Source organism: Stegodyphus dumicola, chromosome 7 (assembly GCF_044657685.1).
Source record: "Stegodyphus dumicola isolate Sdum_Otavi_A_Nest chromosome 7, ASM4465768v1".
Classification (NCBI taxonomy): Eukaryota; Metazoa; Arthropoda; class Arachnida; order Araneae; family Eresidae; genus Stegodyphus; species Stegodyphus dumicola.
Genome location: NC_140774.1, coordinates 26,046,092 through 26,073,299, shown reverse-complemented (window position 1 = coordinate 26,073,299; position 27,208 = coordinate 26,046,092). Strand labels below are relative to the sequence as shown.

Sequence of the window (27,208 nt, the reverse complement as noted above, 5' to 3'; positions counted from 1 at the left end):
ATATATATATATATATATATATATCTCCCGTTCACCTGGGCCGAATGGTGAAATTAAAATTGCATTTTTCGTGTCTCGAAAGCCCGACTTAGAATTATATTAGATTTATAGGTACTATTCCGTTTTAGGGACTGTAAAAAATTGCAGCGAAAATATATGCGCAAAATCGCCAAATATAGCAAAAGCGCCCATTTAACCGCGCTCCAAATCTAGCAAACGTGCCGAAGTGCGTAAATTTAGATAGTTCTATATTTATAAGTCGCCATTAAAATATTAGTTTAATTTTTTAATTCTTTTCTAATAACGCTATGGATTTAACAATTCGGGAATTGCCCAATGACAAAAAGTCTGCAATAGAATTTTTTCAAAGAACAGGCATCATTCATGATAGAAAATTATGTTCGAACCACCACCAAATGAAATTATGCTTCAGCGGTAACTCAGTAGCGAAATGGCGGTGCAGGAAAGAAACCTGTAATGATAAGAAAGGATTAAGAAGTCAAAATTGGTTCGAAGGATCGAAAATCCCCTTCCTTACAACCGTTAGAGGTTCATCTATTTTTGGTGTCAGGAGATGACATCTATTGAATTTTGTGAACTCCAGCTGAAGATGAACCACAATACAACTGTAGACTGGATCAGTTACATGCGTGAGGTGTGTGCCGCAACTTTATTTACTGGGCCTAAGTTGAAAATCGGCGGATGGGGCAAAATTATTGAAGTAGACGAAAGCTTCTTCAGTAGAAGAAAGAATAACGTTGGACGGGTTCTTCCGCCGTGTTTTCGGCGGATTATGCACAGAATAGAATGAATATTTCTTCTTAATCGCTGTTCCAGAACGATCGGCGAAAACTTTATTAAACGTCATAAAAGAAAATATCGCAGAAGGAAGCATTAATTTATACTGACTGCTGGAAATCAAACAAGTCGGAAGAACTGCAAAATGCCGATTTTGAAAATTTAACTGTCAATCACAACTACAATTTTGTAGACCCCTAAAATGAGTGTCATAGACAAACAGTAGAGCGGCTCTGGGGCAGTGCTAAATGGCGTAATGAAAGTCGCACTGTTTAATAGCATTTCGATTATTATTTGTCCGAGTTTATGTAGAGACGCTTGCACAAAAAACTGCAATTTTCTCTCCTATGTTGGAAGACATAAAAAAATTTATATTTCCCGTTTAATTTCAGTTATGTTTAGCCGTTTATTTATAAATTATAATAACAAAAAATGTATTTACATGAAATTATCCTTTTATCTAAACTAAAACAATAAGTCTTAGATATTTATTTACTATGTATGTTTCCTTTCTTGCGTTAGGGTTACCGTAATTATTTTCGGCAGCATTGGCATCAACAGTAATTTGGCGATTTTTTACGGCCCTTATAACGGAATTGTACCGATTTATACATAGCATTATTCTAATATAGGTATTTTGACACAAAATCGGACTTTTTCTGAAATAACATACCATTTTTTTTTCATATTTCGATTCTACGATTCAAATTATGCCTAAATATTAAATTTTGTAAAATTTGGCGTGAAATTTACGGAGATATTCGTAAATTTATCTTGACCCACTTTTTTCCAGTTTACGCCAAGAATAATTTGTTGTTTGGTAATCAGTTTCCGATAGGTTTATTAGAAAGAAAAATCATCGGAAAGCGTAATATAATCTAGAGACATATTATTATGGTGCTCGAGTACCATAAATATAAAAGGCCTTACATATGAATACACTTGATTTCTCGAATTCTGCTAAACAATTTATAAATGCTTTTACTTTAAAGAGTCTGAGAAGTTTGCTTTTTGGACTACAAATTTCCCTAATTTTCCTGGGAAATTAGGAAATTTATTCGTAGATAAATTTTTATAAATTTTCTTTAAACTATAAATCTTCTATATTCTCTTCCTTTCTATAAATCTTCCTTCGTTTTGTAAGAAGTTTCGCGTTCCCCCTCACCTGCTCTTGAGATGTAAGTATTCGGCTTGTCCAGTTAGCAGACTGGAAGCTCCGTGGTTCGATTTCCTGTGCAAAGCACTGTTTTGCGTTTTTGGCCTTCAAAAACTTCACATTCTTTACAATCGATTTCCTGTGCGAAAGCACTGTTTTGCGTTTTTGGCTTTCAAAAACTTCACATTCTTTACAATGCTTTCAAACTAAAATACGGAGGGCTTGTTCACTGTTTGGATTTGATCAACTGAGCCCTTTACCTCGGGAGGAATGTAAGGAACTACAGCATCGCTTCGTCTCCGCGCGCGCGCGCGCTTGATGTATAAATCTAACTAGCAGCTGAAAGAATCCATGGCTAGATTCAGAAAAAAACACACTCATTTATTTTCACGTTTCTCGGCTTCAGAAAATCTAATAATCTCTATAGTTTTGAGCAAATGCTTAAAGAAAGAGGGTTAGTTTTTATAGATTAATTTTCAAGAAACATTCGTAAAAGTAGTCTTGAAGCTAAAATTGAAAACTTATATTAATACAGGAATTTCTTTTGATTAAGTAATTTTCTTCCTCGGTCAAGCAGAAATTATGAATTAAATTTGGCAAATATGTTGACTATTTAAGTGTTCCGAGTAGACATAAAGAAATTACGACATCTTGAAAATACATTTTTCACATTTCAGACATCTTTGCTGGTTTAAATGCCCTGAGGTCTAAATCAATGATTGAAGTTTAAATCGATTAATTTTCATCCGTAAAAGTGAAATTAATCTCAGAGATGTTTTATTTGTTTATCCTGTTTACTGCCATAGTTATGCATTATCATTTTGACAAGCCTCAAATTCTGATATTTTAGACTGGTAAAGATGGCGTTTTAGCCTGTTGTTGTCAAGTCTGTTCCGTCTTTCTGAGCACAGTTATAAGCAGTGTGCTATGCATGGTCTAATTCTTTCAGAAGATAAAAGCTTATCGGAAGCAGAATTTCATTGTTGTCTTTAAACATGATATTAAATAAATTTTTATCTAAATGAGTGTCGACAATTCCTCTGAATATTCATAAATGAACCTACAAATGTCTCGCATGAAGAATAGTGAGGCTGGCCATATGCATCCACCTCTGCTGATGATATTAGAGATGCACATGGTATGGTTTTTGAATGTCACTAATAAGGTAAAACAGCATTTGCATACAATAATATTCTCCCTATGAAATCATCCGTAACATCTTGGCATCCAAAAGACTTGAACAACCTGGATTCTAAAAATTAACAGAAGAAAACAAAATTCATCATTTCGTAATTTATTAGCTTTCTCTTTCTGGTTTTGTTGTTGCAAAAGTAATGATTTTTGTGATAATGATAAATAAGATTTTCCATCAGTGTAGGTTGACACATTTTATTAATCTATTTTCTAAGAAAAGATGAAAAAGGAGGTCACCCAATATACAAGTTAAAGGCTATTTTCATGCTGAAATGTTAGAAACAATTGTTTATCTTTGCTATTTTCCGAAAATAAAAGAATAAATATAGAAATAAAAGGGTTTGGTACTTTACCGTTAACCGGAATTCGTTTGGCGTCAAACGTAAATATTGGTTCAAAATTTAACTGGAAACGTCAATCTTAATGATAAATATAGCTTCATGAAAAGAATGGCTATTAAATTAAATCCAAAATAAACAATAGTTATAATAAAAAGACAACTACGAAAATTTATAAATAAGAAATCATTTAATTATTGCAATAAATACTTCATGCCTTATTACCTGATTTATGTCTAGTTGCAGTTGACAGAGGTCTATCAACACGAACTCTTAATACTACAGGTGACAGAGGACGGGGACGCCTGGTGTCTAACATAGGTAAGCAGGCATGTGTCCCGCGTCCTCCCCTATTTAGAAAAAACAACTCCCTGGAGCCATAGAAGGCTCCACCGGGAGTTTATAATGATTTGAAACATAGAGGTTACAGTGTCATACTGGAGCGGTTTCAGCTTTACATTGGTGATAGAATAACATATATGTTATTATAGAAGCCAGTTTATTCTTTTTTAATGATTTTAATATTTTTCTCACTTTATGCTTTGACATGTAACAGATTAAATAATTTTAATCACTGATGAGTTATGCTATTGTTTTATGAATTTAAACTGGCAGAATTGCTTTAAAAAATTGTCAACAGAGAGAACAGATAGCAGTTGTTTTGTTTTATTTTGTTTTGTTTTCTCACGAATGGTAGCATTATATAATTTATAGTTAACGGCGTAGAGGTTTTCTTCTTTTGACTACACGCGAAACTGTTAAATATTTGGAGACTTTTCATAGTTGGCAACAAAGCACTTTCTTGTGTTGCATGTAATGAGAAAATACAAATTCTATATACAAGCATTTTAATATCATAATTCATTATTTTTTGCACAAATAACCTTTGAACGATCAAATCAGAATGCGGCTTGATGAAATACTAAAATCGTAAACTTATAAAGTGTCAACTTATTAAATTCGATGTAATTATCTCAGTTCAGACTACCTTCAAATTCGATACTTCACTTATCCAGTATTAACAAAAGTCCTTATTGGTTCCGATTTAAGATAGCAATGTTTACAACCCTTTCTCAGTCACATACCACATTTGAAGTGTTAGATAAAATCCTAGATAAAAATAGTTGGAAAGGTAAACAGAAATTTTTGCCGCTGTTTCCGGGTAAACAAAGATTTCTTCTATCCGTTAACCGTGTGATAGATTAAATAGGCAGTTTATGTATGTTACATGCAAGATACTACTGCTTTTCTGCTTACGGACAGATTAAATTCTTTGTGATTCGTTATAATTCGAATTATTCGTTAGTCCAGTCTCTTGATGAGTACATAAATTCAAAATATTATACAACAGTAATTCAATAATACTGTAGAGAACTGAATATTCCACGCAACACTATAGAAAAAATTATCATGCATAGCTATATAGTTTTACGTAGCTAAGTAACTTTATCAGAGCTCGAATTTCTGCGATTAGTTTCGAGAATTAAAGGATTTGAGATTCGCAAATGTTCCAATAAATCAGCGAATTCCAGAATTTTCCTCATTAATTTTCTATTCCTCATTAATCTTCTATTAAAATTACTAGGATATTTTTATATTTTAGTAACTTTATACTACTTATCGTTAGAATTTCACCAAAAATACTTTGCAAAATAACCTTATTTCAGAATCAAAACTTGAAGTAGTTGAGGTTTTAATGGGGGGACAAGGTAGACAAGCGTCAGCCAAACAATCCAGATTTTTTTAGAACACCGAAAACCAATCTTTCGAATTAGTTTACTTTTTTCTTTAATAAGTTTTACTCATTCTTATTTTAACCCTGACTACTACGAATTATTCTGTAAGGATCTTAAGTTTTACTAACGTTTATTTTATTTTAAATCTTTACTATCACTTCTTATTTTCTACTTCCGGCCAGAATTATAAGCGTGAAGGATTTTAGGCAAAGTTTGTCTGGCGAACGCCAAGTACTTAAGTTGTGGCTTTTTGCCAAGCAAGAGAGAGAGGAAGCAGTGAGTCAACGCAGGCCGCTTACCTTAGAAGTTACGCAGTTGCTGTTTGCCTTCCAGGCCAGAGGTTTTAATCCTCTTGATAAATTAAACGTATTGTAGTGTTCACAGTCTCTGTGCTACATACGCTTCCTGTTATTATAAGGCCAATCTTCCACGTGTATTATTCTAGAGTTAAATTAGAGTTTAGTTTTATTTTTATACTTTTACGTTAGACCCCGAGTGGCGGGTCATTGTATTCCGAAGTACGGAAGTTATTGTATATAGAGAAAAATAAAGGGTTTTTGTATACCCTTCGTCTGTATCCTGTCTACTTACTACAAATTAGTGAACATAGCTTTAGTAAGCTCTCTGTTCCTAGTCAGGTCCTTGTATGTTCCCGAAGAAAATTAGAAGGAATATTGAACCTGATAATTCTTTCCTTTACCCTAATTAACTTTTTATGTGCCAATCTTTAAAATAGCATAAAAAATGTTAAATTCCCTCTTTACTGTATACAACCACAACTTTTCCAAGAAACGCAATAAAATGACGCAATTTATACAATTCTCAGAAAATAATTTCGAATGAGTTCATTAAATGCTGGATAAATGCTCTTTTCAGAAACTAAATGGCTGAAATGTTTTACTCTGTTCAGTGATGATGATGATTGCTAGATCAGTGTGCTATTTCCTAATTTATCGAGCTTTAACAATATGTTAAAATATTAAATATAGTTTTGCCTTGTACACAGGAGATTAAATGTTTTTTCAAATTTCTTATTTTGTTATTTGTATTGTGCATTCAATATGCAGTGAAGTAAAAATACTTTTCGAACAACTTATTCATTAATTTTTTAAGAAATATTTTTCTTTTAGTCATTTGAACATACTTCTAATGCTGGACAGCATTAAAGAATAAACAGAAAATGTTTGGATCCAAGAACTGTAAAAGAAAACCTGAGAAAGAAAAAATATTCGAAGAGTGAACGAAATATATAAGAATTTATAGAATCTTAAAGAAAAATCACAAGATAATGTTAATGCTAAAATTTAATTTGGTACAACTTATCGCTTTGTTTATTAGTAAAACGAGACATTCAGTCCAGGTGTCATGTCCACATTTGATCATTATTCTAGTCAAAGGTACCACAGATTCTAACCTACTTCAGTTTTTCAATGTATCAAATGTCCCTGCCTGGCCAAAATTACATAACAGTAAGATTATAGCTCATAAGAAGGTTGGCTGGCAAGTTTTTGGCCCGAGATAGAAGAAAACATTCTGTATTTATGAAATATTTGTATATTAGAGAATAAGTATTATATGTATTTCCCTTAAATAATACGTGTTATAAGATGGAACCGTTTCTTCTCTACAAGTGGAACTGTGAGCTAGGATGGGGCTATTTGTAAATCAGCAGCGCATCGTCAATCATGCGGTAATTCGATATCTCTTTCTTGAAGGGGTGAACAGTCAGACTACTGAGGACACGCAAAACAGATCACGAGACAATGTCTCATTCTATTTCAACCGTGAAGTGCTGGATGGACGAAAAGAAATGTGGACAACAGTCCCTCAGTTATGAACATATAAACGGGCCTCCGCGCAGTGCTTCCACCGGCAACAACATCATGAAAGCTCATATTATCATGTCAGACCCCCGACTGATACGAAATCCATTGCAGCACGTCTAGGCATTTCTAAGGAGAGCATTTATATCATTATTCGTGACCATTTGAACACACACAAGATGGCTGCTCATTGATTTTCAGAAACTTGACAGTTGACCAGAAGCAAATAACTGGATCTCTCTGACGCATGTTGATAGACTATGAAGATTTTCTAAGCAGGCTTGTGGCTCAAGAGGAAATCAGAAATAAAACGGCAGTTTCGACAACGGAAAACCTTCCTCATCTCCTCCCCTAACTTTGGGGCGAAAAGTGATGGCTTCAGTATTTTGGGATGCATAGGATGTTATCCTTAGCGAATTCCTATCTTAGGGCAGACTATTAATGCAGAGTAAAGCGTCCTGACAAACTGGAACCGCGGTGTTCTCTTTCTTCATGAGAACATGCCATTTCACACTACTTGCCAATGCATCGGGCTTTGAATTGTTAATTGAATTGGTTCAACACCTCCTATTCAACCGACTTAGCATCTTCGAATTATTATCTGTTCCCTACAATAAAGACACGTTTTAAAAGCGAATATTTCCAGAAGGTTGAGGTTGTTATAGATGCTATAAATCACTAGTTTCTCCTTCAGGAAGGAATTTTTTCCCCCAATGGGCTAAAGAAATTGGAACATTATTGGAAATAGTGATTCAACTAACAACGGTACTATGCAAAATGCATGTAATATGTCAGCTTTCAAGTGCTTCTTTGTTAGACCAGAAACTTGTCAACCGATCTACGCATTATCAATACGGCATCCTCTTAAGTTCGTGCAAGTCATTTCCCTAAAAATGAGAACAGAATGCATTTTTTTAAAAGTTAAAAGTTTCAAAATTTTTTTAATGACGAAATATTATATTAATATTTGGTTTCAAGCAATAGTGTCCCTTGTTTTTGTTGTCGTTTGCTTGATGTTTAAGTCAACCTCGAATTTGTTTTGTGGCGGATGTAATAAATAAAAGTATGTGAATGAAGACTTAATAGTAACTCACACAAAAATCATCTGCAGCATCAATTACTTTACTTCAAGTTAGTTATTTTCCTTGAGTTTCTTCATCCCTAAATAGGCGAAAGTTTTTAACTGGCCATTTAAAAGCATAGCTTGAAAAAACTGAGTAACACTCGTGGAAACCATATTGACAACGTTAAAATACTAAGATAGTATTGTGGTTTTTATGACGTGTAAGCCTTCGTTCAGACGGTGACATAAATGTCATAGAGGTATAGTCATAATGTATAAAATGCGGGAGTTCCGTTCACACTTGCGAGACAGGGTCTAAGCCGTAGCCAATTAGAGAAGCGAAATTTGCGCAAGCATACATGTGTCTACAGCTTTCCCTCTCTGTTATGACTTTCAATAGGTTTCACGCGTTCCCTGTGATTGGTCGATTCACATATCAAGTCGACAGAGAGTTGAAAACTTCGAACTTTATGCCCAAACACATATACCAGTTTTTGTGACGTAGCAACGTCTAGTTACTTAGCAACGAAGGTCAGCTAAAACCAGTTACGGCATTTATACCACCGTCTGTATGGAGCTTTAGTTACTCTGGATAACGGCAATGAAAAGAGTGATCTGATAATATCCTACGAATCAATCGCACTTGGAAAGCGACTGAAAGATTTAATTTTTATTATGCCTGTAATAATTTAATACCATATCATCTACCAAATAAATGTTATAAATAAATAAATTGTTATAAAAATTCATCAATCAGTAAACATTGGTCTGAGTTAAATTTACGTGTTAATCTTATTTGGAAAATTTTAGGGAAACAAACTGTAATAATACCAACAGATACAGCGGCAGGTTAAATACAGGTTTGCTTTATTTAATTACGGCAAAGTACTCGAGAGCTATCTGCCTATGGGGGATGCCTTCGTGGAGGACTTTCTAAGGAAAACTGGCTCGAATACACGTTACATATGGAGAAAACCACGAAAGCACCCATGCAGCCAGCTTGTTTGCTGGGATTCGAACTACCGATGTTTAGCAACTTTACCAACCGGCCGCTGGTGGGCCAAATTGAAATACAGAGCCAATATTTCGAAGTAATTTTTAAAAAATGAATTTATGGGAAAAAATTCCTTTGCCTGTATAAAATGTAGAACCAATATTTCTAGAAACAAATACGTGAAAATCATTTCGCTAAAGAATCTGTTGGCAAATAATTGACTAAAAATGAAAAAAAAAAAAAAAAAAAACTGCTTTACGTGTAATTTAATACCATTTTGGATACTGCATTATGTCTTTCAATGAAACTTCTAAAAGTCAAACGATTTTATCACCACATGGAACTTTTGTCCGATTAAAAAAATGTGCAGGAAAAAAGAGAGAATTAGATTGTTAAATAAATTGAGCTGGTGTACAACTAAAATCAGTAGGTGTTTCCAAATCAGATATTGAAGGGAATTTAATCTGTGACGACGTTTCTAGTTAATAAGATTTTTTTTGCGAAGAAGCTAATGTAAAATCTACCTATATATTAAATTTTAACAACCAACATAATGTTCTAGAATTTTATCACAATGTATGAACGGCCCTACGCATATTACTAATTTACCTGTAGATGTAGTAAGTAGAGAACATAATTTAAGTTTACAAATTTAAATGAATAAAAATGTATGTTATATAGATCAGGTCTCAAGCGAAATTGAACGGTTTTGTGTCTTTATCAAGGATGTACCAGGTAACATTGATTTTTCTTTTGAACAAGAGATTTTGCTGACAAAAGAGTCCGCAGATTAAACTAAAATTGATACAAAATTTTTTATAGATAGATTTGTTTTCATTTTGTTTTTGTAAATTAAGAAAATTACGTTTTTTATTTAATAAATTTCATCAGTCATACCTTAAGTATATAGCCATATACTTAGGATATAACTGGATTAATGTTGTTAGTATGTGAATATGTTGTGAATTGGTGTAATGTTGCAAATATTTTATGTTGTGTTTGTTCGTGCTGAATGTTGTTCGTGCGAAATTAAAATTTCAGATGCGATGTTAAAAATTATGCCTTCTCAATTTCTGCGTAGTAGATCATATTTAGGTCTTTAAGGGGCGGAATGGAAGTGTATCTTGTACCAATTCCGAGAGTCAGTCAGACGTTCTCACAAAGAAGCAGTTCAACTATCTGAAACTATACAGGATGTTTCATAGATCATGGGATACTTAATCACGTTTTCTGATTAATTATACTTAGACTTAAATAAAGTCATTAAACGAAATGAGTAAAAACTCATTATTTTAAGAAAATTATGCAAAAAACTGATAGTTTAGGTCGAAATTTAAAAACCTCAATCATCACTGACAACAAAATATTGATATCGAAACATTGTCTTTGATTTCATGTTATATATGCTAACAATCAACTTACAATGAAGTGAGTAACTGAAAAATATTGATTCACTAGTAGTATATGTCCAAATATGTTAATCAGCACTCAAATATTTTGTTAAATACACATACTATTGAAAGAAAAAGTATAATTAAAATTCTGTAGGATTAATTTTCCAACTCTTCCATTGCATGCATAGTTACATAAAAAATCAGTGCACAGTTTCAAGTGATTCTGTGATGATTTTTTAGAGTTATTATAGTTACCGCATTAAAAAAACGATAAGTCAAACAATACACAAAATAGAAAGATAGATAGCTGGATGTAGACAAAACAATAAGTTCGATATGTTATTGCCAAGAGAAAATAAAAAAATATATAACGAAAATATTATGTCAGATTCTCCAAGGATACTAAAATGCTTAAAATTATTTAACTCTAAAATAACATAGGAAAAGATGAAAAATGGACCTTCAATTTGCCCTTTGAATTTCCAATGTGACAGACAATTAATTTCGATTCGTCGTCTTCCAGAAAAATTGGTATATTTCCGCTTCTGATCAACATAGCAAGAAAAAAAAACTTGGTTTTGATAGCTAAGAAAAAAAGCCTTTAAAAATATGAAATTAAAAAAAAATTAGTTTCTTTACGTAAATCAGCCTTTTGAACGAAGTCATTTACCTTAAATCTTTGAGGAGCAGGAAAAGTTAATTATCTTTTTCAGCAAAACTCTTGTTTTATTTACTGTATCAGGTGTTACAATGAAATTGCTTGCGACAATTACACATGTTTTGTCCAAGACGCGTGAAAAAAATGACCACTTCTAGTGATTAGTGTCAGTGACGATCGCCCATAGAACATATCCCTACAAATCAGTCTCTATACTCTATACGACAGTTCATACTTAAATTTAACTTTTTATGTACAAATACTTAATGGATGTGCTTTCTTTTTTTATCAATTGTAGAATTGTTTTCCTTCTAATTCTAGAAACTTTTTAAATGCTACCATGCCATATAACAAAGTAATATTTTTACTTTTCAGGGAAAAAAAAAAGAACAATTTAACCAAAAAGACCATAAGACATTCTGAATCCTTACAATGTTTACATAACTTTTTACATTATAAAAGCAAAAGAAGCCAATTAAAATATTTTCAATATCTTTAAAACAATATCTGATTGTCTCACAGTCTATTTTCTTCTACTGAGAAAATAAACCCTCCACTTTATTATTCTAGTGATAAGAAATGTTAACACTATTCAGATTTCGATGATACAAGGAAAGAAAACAAGCATAATTTTATCACGTGATTTTAGTCCAGCCAGCCATGCTTTATCTTAACTGAAAAATTTATCGAGCTAATTTTCTAAAGATGATAAGAATAAGAAATTATTTTTAACTCTTAATCGTTTTCATGTTGTCTGTTCTTTTAAAACTCTTCAGGTATAAATTATTTTAGAAAAAGTAAAAGCAATAAATTTTAATACTTTCAGTTAACTAATTCCTTAATTTCAGAAATTTTTAATAATATCTGTTAAATATTCAAATGTAGAAATACTGCATTCTCAAATTCGAACTAATAACTATGTACTACAATGCATTTTATAATTAACAAAATAATCTTTTCACTATACTGTAATTATACCTTTACACATATAAATTTTGTATTAGTATATAAACGAATGTATATAAATATAAATAATAATGCGGATAAATTTCTGTTATTTCTTAATACATTAAACAATACGGAGGAAACACCAAATAAGATTCAACTGAAAGCTCTTATAGTAAGTACCCACATTTAAATCTTTCAACCCCTTTTCTTTTAAATAAAAAATAAATCTAAAACGAAGTACAAGGAGGTACTAATATTCAGAATGTGCTTTGCAATATTTTTTTACTCTTCAGTACTTTACAGAAACATGTTGAAATTTTTCAAATACTCGTGTGCTTTCAGTCATTTTACATTGTTATTACTAAGACACTCGCAAGCTCCCGATTCTCTAACGTACACAACATATTAAAATTAAAATGATCGTTCCAGCGTACCTTTGTCCTGTACAACGTTTAGCTCTTGTTTTCAATCACTAATGTCACTAATATTTGTCTCGAATGTTTCAATCGCCAATATTTGTCTCGAAAAAAAAATTTTTATGTGTTAAGATTGATGTTAACTTGTCAAGCGCACTAAGAGAACTACAATTTTTGGAGCTGCTCAATGATCTCTCTCAGATTGTTTTTGATTACTCTCATTTTAACACTGGTCAGCTGACTGCGTCTGTAGTGGTTTAAAATGAAACATTTACTTCTTTTCATTTCTTAAGTACATATGCATATTTTTAAAGAATCTTTTTTTTAATGTTTTTCCCCTCAAGTGGTGTAGAGGTTAAATATTTTTTTATTTCCTTCTACGAAGTAAAAACGAAGTATTGCAATAGCGAAAAGTTTCAGGCAGCATATTTCAACGAAAATATCCATTTTGACCGCTATTGAATGAAATTTAACGATGTTTTTGCGTGATATCTGTACATAAGGACAGAATAAAAGACTCTTTTCCTCCAAAAAAATTAAAAAACTGCTTTAAAATGAATTCTGAAGTTAATTTTTCGTGGCGTCCGTACGAACGTATGTAGGTACGTGCGTATCTCGCATAACTCAAAAACGAGTAGCCTCAGAACGTTGAACTTTTGTATATAGGACTACTGTAACATGTAGATGTGCACCTCGTATTTTGGTTGCAATCGGCCGCGCCAAACGTATATAAATATATTTATATATATATCCACTCTGTTACCCGGCTCAGTGATCTCAGTTTCTTTACTCTTATATGTTTGTAAATTGTACATTTTTTGCTTTAAAAATGATTGAATTATGTTGTTCTTATCTTCCTGTTAAGATTTTTATGCCAATTTTAAAGTTGTTTAAGTGCCGCTAAGCCTAATAATGTTTTTGATGGCGGCCATTGCTTGTTTAGATTTGAAACAGCAGAATAGTGGATTTGTTGCCAATCTAGAGAAACTTAGCTTCGCAACAATAAAGACAACGCCTTCATTTATTCTTGCGAATTAAATCATACTTAATCCTTTCTGGAATTTTTTCGAGGAAATAAGTGTTTAAGATTTACTTCGTAATTTTTAAAACAGATATTTTGACTTTTTATGTATTTTTGCCTTGTCGCGAAGTGAGAACTGAATAAATTGAATGAGGAGCACTCAATCGTTTGTAAAAAACTGTTTCTTATTTGTTTTGTTTGCTTAATTTCATTTATACGTCGTTCTAGCTCTATTATAGTATTTGAATATAGAACATGTGGCAACGATTGGATAATTCTTTAAATGATATAAATTTTGTGCATTCTGAGTTATAATATGAGCGAAATATAACGCTGTTAAGTGAATCTAGCGCCAGAGTGTCGCTATGGTAAAAAAATAGAGTGAATTTTAAAGAGTGCATTTATTGTATTGTGGTTTATGCGCTGTCGGCGAAGTAGATTTAATTCAATCCGATAAGTTTAAATGAAATGCAAGAAAAAATGCGTATAATTTAATATCCCGTACAGGGAAGTCATGTGGTGTACACATCAGATTTTTTTACTTTAGGATTTGGAAGGAGGAAGAAGAACCAAAATATTTAAAATGAAAAGTATTATTGAAGTTCTTTTTTTGAGCCTTTCTTTTTACTAAATAAGAAAGCATGTAATCATTATTTTTGGAATACAGCCAGCTGCAGCTACACGTCCACGCTACACAAACTTTTTTTCTCTTCGCTTTTCTAAATCATATTAACTAAATGCTGATGTTTCTGTTAGTGCTAGGAACAATAGCTAAAGTAATAACAAACAATAACTGAAGTGAACAATAACTAAGGTAGATAATCCAATGCCTTAAAACTCATCCATCTCATAATATTTTAAAACAGTTCACAGTTCAAAGAATGCAGATCATAATAAAAAGGCTTATAACATTCTATGGATCGCATTATTGAAATTTTAATATTCACAATTTTAAATATATAAAAAAATAATCTTACCTTTTTTTCCAAAATTATAAAGTTTTAAAACTTGGGATTTATATTCAGTTGCTTTATAAATCGTGTCATTCGCAACTTCAAAACAAAAAACATAATTAAATTAAACTTTTCGATATTTTCCATTGTTTTGAGATGCTTTATAAATCGTGCCATTCACAACTTCGAAACAAAATAATAATAATAATAATAATAATAATAATAATAATAATAATTTAATTGAACAGTTTGATATTTTCAAATGTTTCGAGATACTGAATTAGAATTTTTGTGTGTTAATAGGTCGTATAAACTTTGCGAATAAATGTACCTGAAAAGCAAAATAAATAAATAAGTAAATGAACAAATATTTGAAACCTCCTTCCCAACTGCAAATACCAGTTTTTACAGGTCAAGATATCCGGAGCAAATCAATTGGATATTTTCATCAATTTACATCCAAAATATAAAGAGTATAGCAAATATTAAATAAGTTATGGTAATACTTAATTCTATGTAAACTTGAACACTGCGTCCAGAACACACACATTCGCCTTTTCTAATATATTGCAAAGCTGAAGTGCCTGAAAACTTGGCACTAGTAAGGCTATGCAGAATACAATGTTAACTATGCATGTCATTGGCATCGTCCACCAGTGCGTGTATAAAGTGATAGACACCTATGGAACGTTTCAGATCTCCAGCATTATCGGGCACAAATCATTTCATAGGATACGGCTATAATACTGTCTCAAATGACTTCGATATTCAATATAGGGACCTCAACAAACATCGGGGTAAAGAATGCGAAACATTACCTTTGACGAATGGACGACATAGAATTAATTATGCGGTTTACCTGGGCTTGGTAATTCAGACAGCTGACGACTGGAAACGAATAACCTGGTTTGATCAGTCACGTTTCTAATAGTTTCATACAGATCTTAGTATCTCTTTATGCAGATACTTACGAATCCTGGCTCTATACGTCAGTATGGAACTGTATAAGCAATAATGGCTTCGTAATGGAATAGCTGTTTAGCTTGTTTGGAGCCTTAAATAATTTTACGTGTGAATGCTAAATGCATAACCTTTCTGATGAGTTACAGTCATTCATGCCTTGCACTCGTTTTGATGGACTTGTTTTTTTCCAACAGAATAATACGAAACCACACAAATCAAGAAATGCCAAATTATGGTTAGAGGAACATTCTTCTCGGTCTGAAATCATGCCATGGCCAAAACCACCAGATCTCAACTTTATCGAACACATCTGAGATGTCATTCAACATGCTGCAGGATATACAGGGTTATCCAAATTAAACTTCCCCAACTCAGAGGCCTGTGCAGAGTGTTGTATGGGTCATAATGTGATGAAATTTTAAAAACAGACACTTCAGATCATGCGCTCGACATTTATTGCACAAAAAAAATTAGTACAAGAAGTTGTCGATAGGTGGCGCTGTAACACTAGTAAGGTGCATATTGCAGCAACGTGATTTGCAGAAATAAAGCTTCTGCGCAACGTATCCAAAAGACGAGTCCTACAAAAGTGGAAGACAGGCCTTGCACAGGCTCGTCTTCCACTTTTGTAGCTCCTGATACACAATTTTCCAGCTCGCTGATGCACAATGGCGACTTTGAAAGACAAAGATCTGTTAGTGAAACTTTTCTACCAGAATGACGAAAACTCCTGTGGTGCGATAAGAGCATTCCGTCGGCTGAAGATCTTACCCCGAGGACTAATGACACCACGCGCTCTACGAGACATGATTAAGAAGTTCGAAAGAACGGGACAGCTGGGAATTTTACCAGGTAGAGGACGACAGGTTGTGGAATCTGCACGTGTAGAGGACGTTGCTTTGGCGGTCGTGAATCCCACTAGCCAATCGCCACATGGTGTTGTCACGACCGTCTGGCGTGTGATGCGTCGAATCCTCGGTTATTTTCCCTACAAAATCCATAGTCGTCATCAGCTGTCCGACGGGGATCCTATAGTTCGGGAAACATTTGCGTTGCAGTTCCTTGCCAGAATGGAAGTCGATGCTGCTTGGCCGTGGAACATCCTTTGGACGGATGAGGCCCATTTTCACCTGAATGGTCAAGTGAATACGCACAACTGCCGCATTTGGGCAAGTGAAAACCCGCGCGCAATCCATCAAGTGCCCTTGAACCCTCCAAAGGTTACTCTATGGTGGGGTTTCACTGCAACATTCGTCATTGGGCCTTTTTTTTTTTTTTTTTTTTTTTTTTTTGAAGAGGTGACTCCAACAGGGTTCAAAACCTGCTCTGTCACAGGAAAACGGCATCAGGACATGTTGACGACGTTTGTGATCCCTGAACTGCAACAACGTGACCACCTCCAGGACACGATATTTATGCAGGATGGTGCACCTCCCCATATTCTTCGTGGCGTTCAACAGATGTTACGGGCAACTTTTACCGATGCACGTGTGATAAGTCGCTGTTTCCCTACAGCTTGGCCTCCCCGCTCGCCTGATCTCACACCATGCGACTTTTGGTTATGGGGATTTTTAAAGGATCGGGTCTACCGAGAACACCCAGCAACCTTGGCACAGCTGAAAGACGCAATTATTCGACATGTTCGTGGAATTAATGTGGACTTACTGCGTTCCGCTGGGGAACACACTGCTTTGCGAATGGAAAGAATTGTGGAGAACCACGGCACATATATATAGAACATGTGTAGAATGTCTTGTTGATCTGCAGCGTCACCTATCGGCAACTTCTTGTACTAATTTTTTTTTTCTTTTTTCTTTTTTTCTTTTCTTTTTTTTTTTTTTTAATAAATTACGAGCGCATGATCTGAAGTGTCTGTTTCTAAAATTTCATCACATTATGACCCATACAACACTCTGCACAGGCCTCTGAGTTGGGGAAGTTTAATTTGGATAACCCTGTACAAATCCTACACTTCCCGAATAGAACACATTAATTGACCGCTTTAACAGGAAGTATGATGTTTATTACCTACAAAATTCTTCCGTAGACTTGTGGACTTATGCCTCATCATATGCCTACAGTTCTAGGTTCACGGGAAGGTTATCCTAAGTATTAGTACGAGTGTATGAGATTTTTTAACACCTTCAAATGTAATACTTCCATTCTCTTAAATTATGAGGTATCCTAACTTCATCTTCATGTTCACATCCTAATATTTCCGTTTACGTACTTCTTTCCATCATTCTCTACCATACCACTTTAAGCACTCTTTTTATGTTCAGCTTTTATAAGAATTTTATGCTATGAAATGAAGTTCATGGAATATGTCTGTCCGTATCATTATCTTAATTTTATTTCGTATCAGTCTATAATTTTTATATTTGGCACTTTTATTTAATATTTTTTCATCCTATTAAATCTATAATTAATATACCATAATTAATTAAATTTATATTTAAATTATTTATATAAAATAAATCGTAAGTATGCTTTAGTATCAAAAAATATATTCGCTGACAATTTTAATAAAATGAAAAACGTAGTATCAAAAACTGCATTTGCTTACAAATGAAAACGAACTTCATTAATAGAGAAATATTTTTACCTAAGTTGCTATGCCTTAATTTCACATTACTTAACTACACTTGTAGTAAATTTAGGCAACATATTTTATCATTTTTTTTTTTTTTTTTTCCTTCTTACAGATGCAGCTTTTCATATGCCACAAGTTGTGATAGATGAACTCTCACAAGTCTTAGAGAAAAGAAAACCTTTCCTGGATGAAGTAAAAGCATAATTCACCCACAGTAGAGGTTTGCGAAAGGTATAAAAAATGAATGAATTGCTTCATTTATATATATATATATATATATATATATATTATAGCAATCTTTGTCATCCTCATATCAATGAAACCATGACATTAAAAATCATTTCTTCATGTAATGCTCAAATATTTACAATAAACATAAAATATACTGCTTATAAGGTGTTTGACGTGTTCTAAAATCCAGTGATCCACGCAAGTGAACGAAAATATCTTCATTGTTCAGAAGCAAGATATCATGTAAATCAAACTGCATGCGACTCCAACGAGATGGGTAAAATCAGAAGTAAATGGTCGAAAAAGTCAATGTATTTCTCAAGCTGTTAAATGATTTTAATATGTTATTCAGCCAAGGAAAAATGAAACGAATCAGCAAAATTATAGACTCAAATAAATTCATCCTTACCCAGACAAAATCTGCGAAGGAATCATAATTATTTTTTAAGGATCAGTTATATCCTTTTAACTAATAATACCATTAGCAATACTCTGTTTGGATTCTATGTTTGACCTAGCAAGAGTTTATCAGGCGTTTTCCGCCGTGATCAAGATCAGTGGAGCTATCAACCAAAAACTGGAACAACGTTTGTTCCTTGATGTCGGAAGCATTTGGTACGAACTTTATTTCTGAGACTATAAGAATAAGAGATCGTTTTTGTTAACTCCTAATTGAGTACCCCACTGAAATCTGAGATTCATTGACTTCCTACGATTCTTAAATTGTTCGGAAGGCCATTTGCGGATTAAGTTGTTGGAAAGTCTGCTTATATCTTTTACATTGGCTGCAATATTTTGGAGGGCTACATGCCATAAGATAGAACTCTGGAGCATTACTACTTCAATTTTTTTTTCTTGTTGTTGTTTGAAAAAGCGTTTCCGAACTTGATCAAAAACGATCTCTCATCCTTATAGTCTCAAAACAACTGTAGGAAAATAACTTCCTACCAAATGCTTCCGACTTTAAGGAATAATGGTATGAATAATTCAAATAAAAATAGAGTTTTGATTCGTAATAATGGTATATATTTTTAATATAATTAGTTCTTAATTCTTTTTTGGACGTATGCATATATCAGTGCCCGATTGTACATCTATTGCCGGCAGATTATGGTTAAAGTTTTCTAATCTGCAATTTTGTTTCAGCAAATAAATTTTCAAATGAATTAAATCTCTTGCATGTCATTTAACGAAAGAAATGGCACCATGTTTACAATCGCTAGCGTTAAAATAAATTCTATACACTTCTTTCTTTCAAAAAGGTTGATTTTATTTTAATAGTTAATAATATTTCGTTATTTCACTGGTGTAGTAAATTTAATATTTAGATTTAATTAATTTTATTCATTAATTTCCATTTGTTACTTTCCCTTAAAGTTTTGAATATTTGTTTTAATTTTAGATACTTAATTTTTATACTCTTATTTTATTAAATTTATTTAATAACTCATAAAGGATAAATAGAAAATTTTTAACGAGAAATTAAGAAGAAAAATCTAAGTATTACTAAAAAATGCTGGCCTGAAACAAAAAGATATTCCTTAAAAAACTAAAAGCTTCACTTCAGGTTGTAAGTGTAGTTAAAAAACATTTGTCACTGTCACGTTTAGGTAAAAAAGACCTTCTGTATGAAAAGACGGGAAATGTTTAAGACTGAGTTTAAAAAATCGTAGATTATTATCCACACAGTTAAAATCTATGTGGGAAGATTATGGTGTGTAAGCCACCCTCAATAATGTGAGGAGATGCTTTCTGAAAACTATATTAAAGCTTGTAGACGACATAGAAGATATAAACTGATACTTTCAATGAAAAAGAAAGATTTTTTTCTTCTTTTTGTTTTCTTATCCCATTCGGATTTCTCAAGATTTGAATGAAGTATTTATATAACTTTTTATTTGGTCTCTCATTCCCTTTAATAATGTTCACTCTGAAAAATGAAACGCAAATAGTTTGATTACCGTTCGATAAAAACTATCAGAGATGTTTAATTTCAAAATTTGGGATTTTTGCCATCTCTTTTGACTTTTCATGAGGGGTCTGTTAAAAAGTAAATTACAAGAATTTGAAGTTGATATTTTCCCCTTTAATGTCATTCAATGATATTCTTGAATTCCTAAATTTGTTACATAGGTTTTGCTAAAATATATACAATATTTTAGCAAACACAAGTAATTTAAAATTTTTCAAACTCGTTATTGATATTGTTGCGTTCTAGGGGTTTGTGGATTTGGAGTGATTGATGAAAACACTTGATAAAGAATCAAAACACAATATTGCACATCAATGTTACAGTAGTCGAAAAACAATGACAAACATGCTGAAACAATCAGCAACACAGCCTTCAGACTGTCAGGCTATAACAGAGAAGACAGCTTTCCGGCAAAACACTAAATACTCAGTCGATAGCTCTCGGAGCTCAACACACTCAAGAAACTCTTCACTATAAAACTCATAATACGATGAACGCTACTCCACATATAGATAGGTTTATATAGCTTTTGGCTTGCCTCCGAGAACATTCTGGGGCTAATTTGGTAAGAATGCGTTCTGGACTGTTCTCGCTCCGTCTATGGCAACCCTGTCTTCCTTTGCCATTTTCCGAGGTGGTGTATGGTGTACTTAATTATGGCAAAGCAACTAGCGCTATCTGCCTAAGGGAAGAGATGCCTTTGTGGAGGATTTTCTAAGGGAAACTGGCTCGTATGCACATTACATATGGGGAACACCACGAAAACGCTCATGCAGACAGCCCGTTCGCGGGATTCGAACCTCAGACCGAACTACCAGTGTTCAGCGACTTTACCGCTCGGCCGCCATTTTCCGGAGAATCTGTCTTACTGCCCCTGAGCATTTCGTAACAATATTTTTATGCACTCTTATTACTTTACAATGATAATGACACAAAAATTCTTTAAACTAGAACTATTTTTCATTTTTTTATTTTTTAGTTAATGTTATGAGCTGGTTAAGTGCTAATACTGAAGTCTGCTATGTTTTCTGGAGCATAAATACTATATGGTTCCGTATCTCCTTCTTTTGAAAAAAATTATAGTGTTCAGTACTTTTCACGATATAGCATAGCAATGCTCATCACTTAACCTATTAACATCAGAATGTTTTTTATGAACAGGCATATTCACTTTTACTTACACATAGATGCAGACATTTCGCTCTTCAGTTAGTGTGTGACTTCTAAACATGAATTCGAACTTATCTTAAACATCTCAAATATCTTGGTTATTTTTTTGTCGTACAGGCTTCAATTTACGTATATATATGTATATACATATACACGTATGTGTGTGTGTGTGTAAGATAAAAAATATATATAAACCGGCTTTCTAATTTAATTTACCAATAGCCTCTTAATTCATCATTCTGAATTTGGATATTTCCTCCATATTCTAAAAATAGTAATAACTTTTCTGGGCTGCGTCATTTCCAGATCAGTCCATCTCATATGCCTTACGTAACGCCGATGACGTAGCTAATTCGCAACCTGAACTCAAAATTTTGAGAATTTAAACCTTCTCTTGGTAAACCTCCATACTGGATCATTGCGCACTTTTGCTTCTACCTCAGATGCCGTTAGGACGCTGCTTCTCTGCTCTCTTCCTATCGCAATAATATCAGAAATGTAAATATTCAGGAAATAGGCACGATTAGATTGGCAAGTGAATTCTGGCCACAAATATCATTTGAAGTAAAAATGAAATTTAATCTTCATCGGCTGTTAAGCTTGTTTTTCATTGTGGATTCAACATTTTATGCTATCAACATTAAGTCTTTTTCATTACATATGCATATGAATGTAAATTAATTACAAAAACGGAGGATAACAAGAAAGTTCAGTTTTACATAATGTTTTAAATAGGTTTCTTTAAATTATAAAAATACCTAAATATAAATATTTGAGTCGCTTAACATGTTTTTGTAACCGGAGTGTATGTCTAAAACAAACGGTTGCGAAAATAAATATTAATTGTATAAAGACTTTTAAGGCCAGCACTAGGCTTCTCTCCCTCCCTAAAGAAGAATTCTGTTGCTCTTAAATTTCATCTCATCAGCTTTGATTATGTTATATATATAACTTTTTTACATGCAAACTGTGGGGGAAAAAAAAAAAAAGAAGAAGACAATTCTATATCCCGTTCTACTAGGCAGATTGATGAAATTCAAATTGGATTGATCGTGTCTCGAAAACGCGACTTAGGATATATATAGATTATATTTATATATAACACTGTTCTAATATAGGTATTTTGACATCAAATCTGACTTTTTCTGAAATAACATACCATTTTCTTTCGTTTCGATTCTACAACTCAAATTATGGCTAGATATGGTATTTGACGGACACCGTGCCTGCACTTAAAATTTCCTATCCAGCAACTTGCTTTAAAGGATGAGCAACCAAGCTTCTGAGCTAAGATCTTAGCTTCTTCACAAAGAATCGGACCCGAGATTGGGTTTCCCATAGATCATTGCTGCAAAAACCCTTTGAAAACGCCATCTTCTAAACTTTTGTTTGTTGCTGCCTTCATTGATTTCCTTGAAATTCTTCCATCTTTGTTTTCAAGCAGTGACACGAAGTTAAAAAGTGTAGATTTACTCCTTTTAATGTATGAAATCATCATTGTCCAATCATTCTACGTTTCCCTCTTAATTTGTTTTCTTAAATTCTGAAAGCGATTCCAATAGCAGGAGTTCGGATAATTGGAGTACTGTACATAAGGTGTTGAATAAATAACAATTTCCGTTCGGTGTATTTGGTTATATTGTTCCATAAACTCTGCAGATGCTTTTTCTGCCGGAAATCACTAGCTTTGGACATTTATCTGCTTTCATAAATTCATTGCACTTCTAAGAATAAGTTTTGACTTTTGGGTGAGGACTTTTTTTTTCCCTTAAAAATCTCATCCTCTGTCGATGAGTTTACGTCGCCGACAGAGGCATGTATTCAGATGTTAGGATCAATTTTTAAGACTAATATTTTTTAAAACATTTCTGTTGAAATTGTTTAGTAGCTACACAAAAGAATGCCGAAGCCCTCTTACTTTGGGTTTTGTGAGCTCCAGCTAAAATTACAATTTATCTAAAAAATTAAGAAGTATTGGAACCAGGCTTCAGTGCAATTTAAGCTCTAGCAGAAACACATAAAAACTAAGCCCTTTTGAATGGGACACTATATCCTGAGATTATTTGAAAACTATCCTATCTTAAAATGAGAGAAAGAACAATAGTTTGACAAAAAGAATATCATAAGCTTAATTCATCACTTTACTTCACAATATATGAGCATCTTCTAAGATTTTTTCAAAGTTTACTTTTAAGTATCTGTTTGCTCAAAACTGGAATACATGAGCACTGTAATATCAATTTAGCGTTTATTCATTCAGTCAGTCACACACTTCTAAATATATAATATATTTATTTGTTCTCCTGACTTCACTACAACAGTGTGCATAAATGAAGAAAGGATATTATGCAGTCCTGGTTTAGAATTCTGAAAAAAAAAAAAAAAAAATTGAAACTTGGAGGGGAGGAGATGTTGACTAAAATTTTATATCAGAAAGAATTCTATGATCAATCTAAATAATTAATAATGAATATCTAGTCCCAACTGTTGCACATATGAGCAAATTTTTTAAGAGAAGTCAAGAACAATTAAAAGTCAGTGAAGGCCCACCAGCTGTCAAAGCGGCAAAACCGCTGAGCGCTGGTATTTAGACTCAGCTTCATATTCCAATGAATGGGCTCACTGCATGGGAGTTTCCTTGATTTTCTCCAACCATGATGTGAAAATAATGCAGTTTCCTTTAAATGTCTTCAATGAAGGCATCTCTCCTCCTTCCACACATAGCTCTGTAATCCAGATAATTAATCCAATCAAGTTCAGTAAATCTGGGTGAAAATCGAATAATTTGAATATCTGGTTGAATATAAATTCATGTTCTAAAAATGTCAGTTAAGAACTGTTAATAAAATCATTTAACTCAAACTATTTGTATTAAAAAGTTCAGATGGGGGAATAAAAATAAAAAATAAATACATTTGTTTAATTTTTCAAATTGCTTTAAAACATGACTGCTCACCCATTCTCACCACTAGCCGTCACAACACAATACATGCTTCTGATAATATACTGTGTAGTAATGCAATCCACTGCCTCTGTTATATATTAATAGACTCATCCTCTGTTTCTGCCATGATCATAAATTTTTTTCCACAATACTTTTTCTAAAAGAAAATAATCTAATTTTCACATTTTTGAAATGTATGTAATAGAAAATACTGTTCCAGGTAGGAAATACAAAATTAATGTTTAAAGCAAAAGTAGAAACTACTTTTAAAAAAATACTACATGACTGATCCAAGAAAGAAAAACTGAATAATGAACACAAAGAATCCTGGACCTGGACTCATTAGGTAAAGAAGCATTCACTAAAGAACAAAAATATATGAGAATAGCAGCATGCAAGGACTAAAGCAACCTCTATCATTATGTATAAGAAATATACAAAGAAAAAATTTGCCAAAAAGTGGATTTACATAACCAAGCAAGGCCGATGAGTTTGCAGACTTATAAAGTGGTTTTTTTTTTTTTTTTTTTTTTTTTTTAAAGAGAGGATTTTCAGCAGAACGACTTCAAAGTTGAATTTATGGAAGGTGTTTGATAATTCAATGTACAGTCTAGTTTTCCCCAACCCGTGTGAGTTTGAATTAAAAGCAGTCAACTGCAGTTACTTGGTTTAAATAGGATATGAAAATGTTTAAATATTTGATGATTTTATAACAATGATATCAGAGATGCTCTTTACAGGTTATAACTTTACAACTTAAATGTTTCTAGAATAGTACTGTTTAAATGTTTAGCATAATACTGGTAGTATATGGGAAAACAGCTTAAGAAATCTCAAATTAATGAAGGAAATATGCAGAGGAAAAACTAAGCTTTTAAAAATATTTTTCTATATAAAAGCATTTAGATATAAAGATAAATGCTCTGTTATTACTGAAAAGATTCTAAAATGATAAAAATCCAAGACATCAGCTACCTAATACAATACAACAGGGCTAATGCAGAGTTATATATATATATACTGCATACTATATTTAATGTATAAAATACTATATGGATAAAGAAAGAATAAATCTCGATCATCTCAGAAATTTTAACATTAGTCCTTGTGTGCTTTGTCATAACCTAAAGGTAAGGGAAGAAATGTTTACAGAATATTATACCCCAATAGTCTCAACTAACAGCAATCAATCAACTGCTATTAATTCAAGCTATGAGAGTGTAATAAATTCCCGATATGTTCACCATTAATGGCATGGCAAATGTATGTCCTGTGACTTACATTTGATCTACCCTTATTTGTTCCTACTTTGTCTGGTGCATTTTTAGCAAGAAAAAATGCACAACATGGAACATCTGTCATAAAGAGTCCATAAAAATTTTACTTTTTATTTACATTTACTAAAGGAAGTTTAAAAGCCTTCCTCATTCGATTTATTTCTTAAGCTGGAACCATGGGTCTATAACCAACTGCTTACTAACAAGAAGTTGGTTGACCAATGATTGTGAAAATCCCTGTATAAAGATTGACTCATTTTTCATTTTCTCTTTATGCAGCTTTTAAAACTGAAATTTTCCAAATTTATTCAATTATATTTCAAATTTATTTACATTGACTAATAACCAACACATTCATGTTTCAGTTTGTAACAGTTGTGCATCCCACTGGTTTTGAATGAAGAAACCACGAGAGATGAAGACAGCTGTGTGTGGAATATGTTATTCCTTTGCACACAATGATCTTTGTGAAACAATTTCCTTTTGCAAAGTAAATATTTATATTTTTGAAATAAAAGTTACTTAGTATTCTATACATTGAGTTAAATTGGTTAAACATTGGTTAAAAAGTTTCCATCACATTTAGAACAAATGTTTATATACCTGAGCTATGCATTTAAACAATAAATATGAAATGAATAATATAAATTAGAAATTACAGCATCCCATGCTGAGATTAAGCAAAGATATTTTCTTTTCAGAAGCCATAAGAAAATATATATATATATTAAGGAAGTTAATGAATAGAAAAGAAAAGAATTAAAGCTTGTTCTATAACTAAACTTCCTGTTAAAATTTACAAAACAATAAATTGGAAAAGTAAAAAACAAAAGAAAAAGAATTCTACTTTTGAGTTCAAATAAACATGCCATGATATTGAATTTCTTTTCTTAATAATAATAATAATAATAATAATAATAATAATAAAAAAATAAAAAAAAAAAATCATACATTTTTTAAAACTCATCACAATTATATGTTGAGCTTTGAAATATTTGTTATAAACTACATCGTAGGCTAATGTGAATGGCTTGTGAATTTTCCATCTCTTTTTTTTTTTTTTTTTTAATATATTCATGTATGTTTTAACAGCATTCTCATAATATGCCTTTAAATGCATTAGGAATGTCAAAAACTGCAACAAATTTAAAATATTTAATACCAAGTTATTTTATTAATGAATAGTTTAAATGTTAGTTCATGAAAAATATTAAACTTATTTTGACACGTACATATCAAAACAGACAAAAATAGTTAAAAATTATATTCAATCATTTAAATCAAATTTATTTTAAAGCACATAATTTATCACCCATAAATCCAGTCCTATGGCATGCAAAAAATTATTTAAGTTGTTCAAACTGATTAAAAAAGTACTTCTAATTTAGCACAGTAATATTTTGCAAAATGATTCATATTAATTTATTTTCAAAACTGCAACAGACTACAGAGAATAATCCCGTTAATATTATAATTTCCATACCTTTATTATAATATGCAGTAAAATCTTAAAAGACTAAAATAATGCTATAAATAAATATATGTTAAAATAACATATATTTCTAT

At 32.4% G+C, this 27,208-nt stretch overlaps 1 protein-coding gene across 3 annotated transcripts in view; it reads left to right on the top strand.

The window, feature by feature from the left end:
• The window catches only part of LOC118197364 (uncharacterized), a 120,402-nt gene extending 94,227 nt beyond the window's left edge, over positions 1 to 26,175 (top strand). For 2 of the 3 annotated variants that reach the window (XM_035368866.2, XM_035368864.2), the window contains exon 4: positions 18,161 to 18,698. In XM_035368866.2, the coding sequence (XP_035224757.1) occupies positions 18,161 to 18,252 (92 nt within the window). In that variant the 3' untranslated portion in view covers positions 18,253 to 18,698. Of the gene's footprint in view, positions 1 to 18,160; positions 18,699 to 26,007 lie in introns of those variants that run through there. The other variant, XM_035368865.2, reaches the window with a different exon arrangement.
• Positions 26,176 to 27,208: the final 1,033 nt, after the last annotated feature.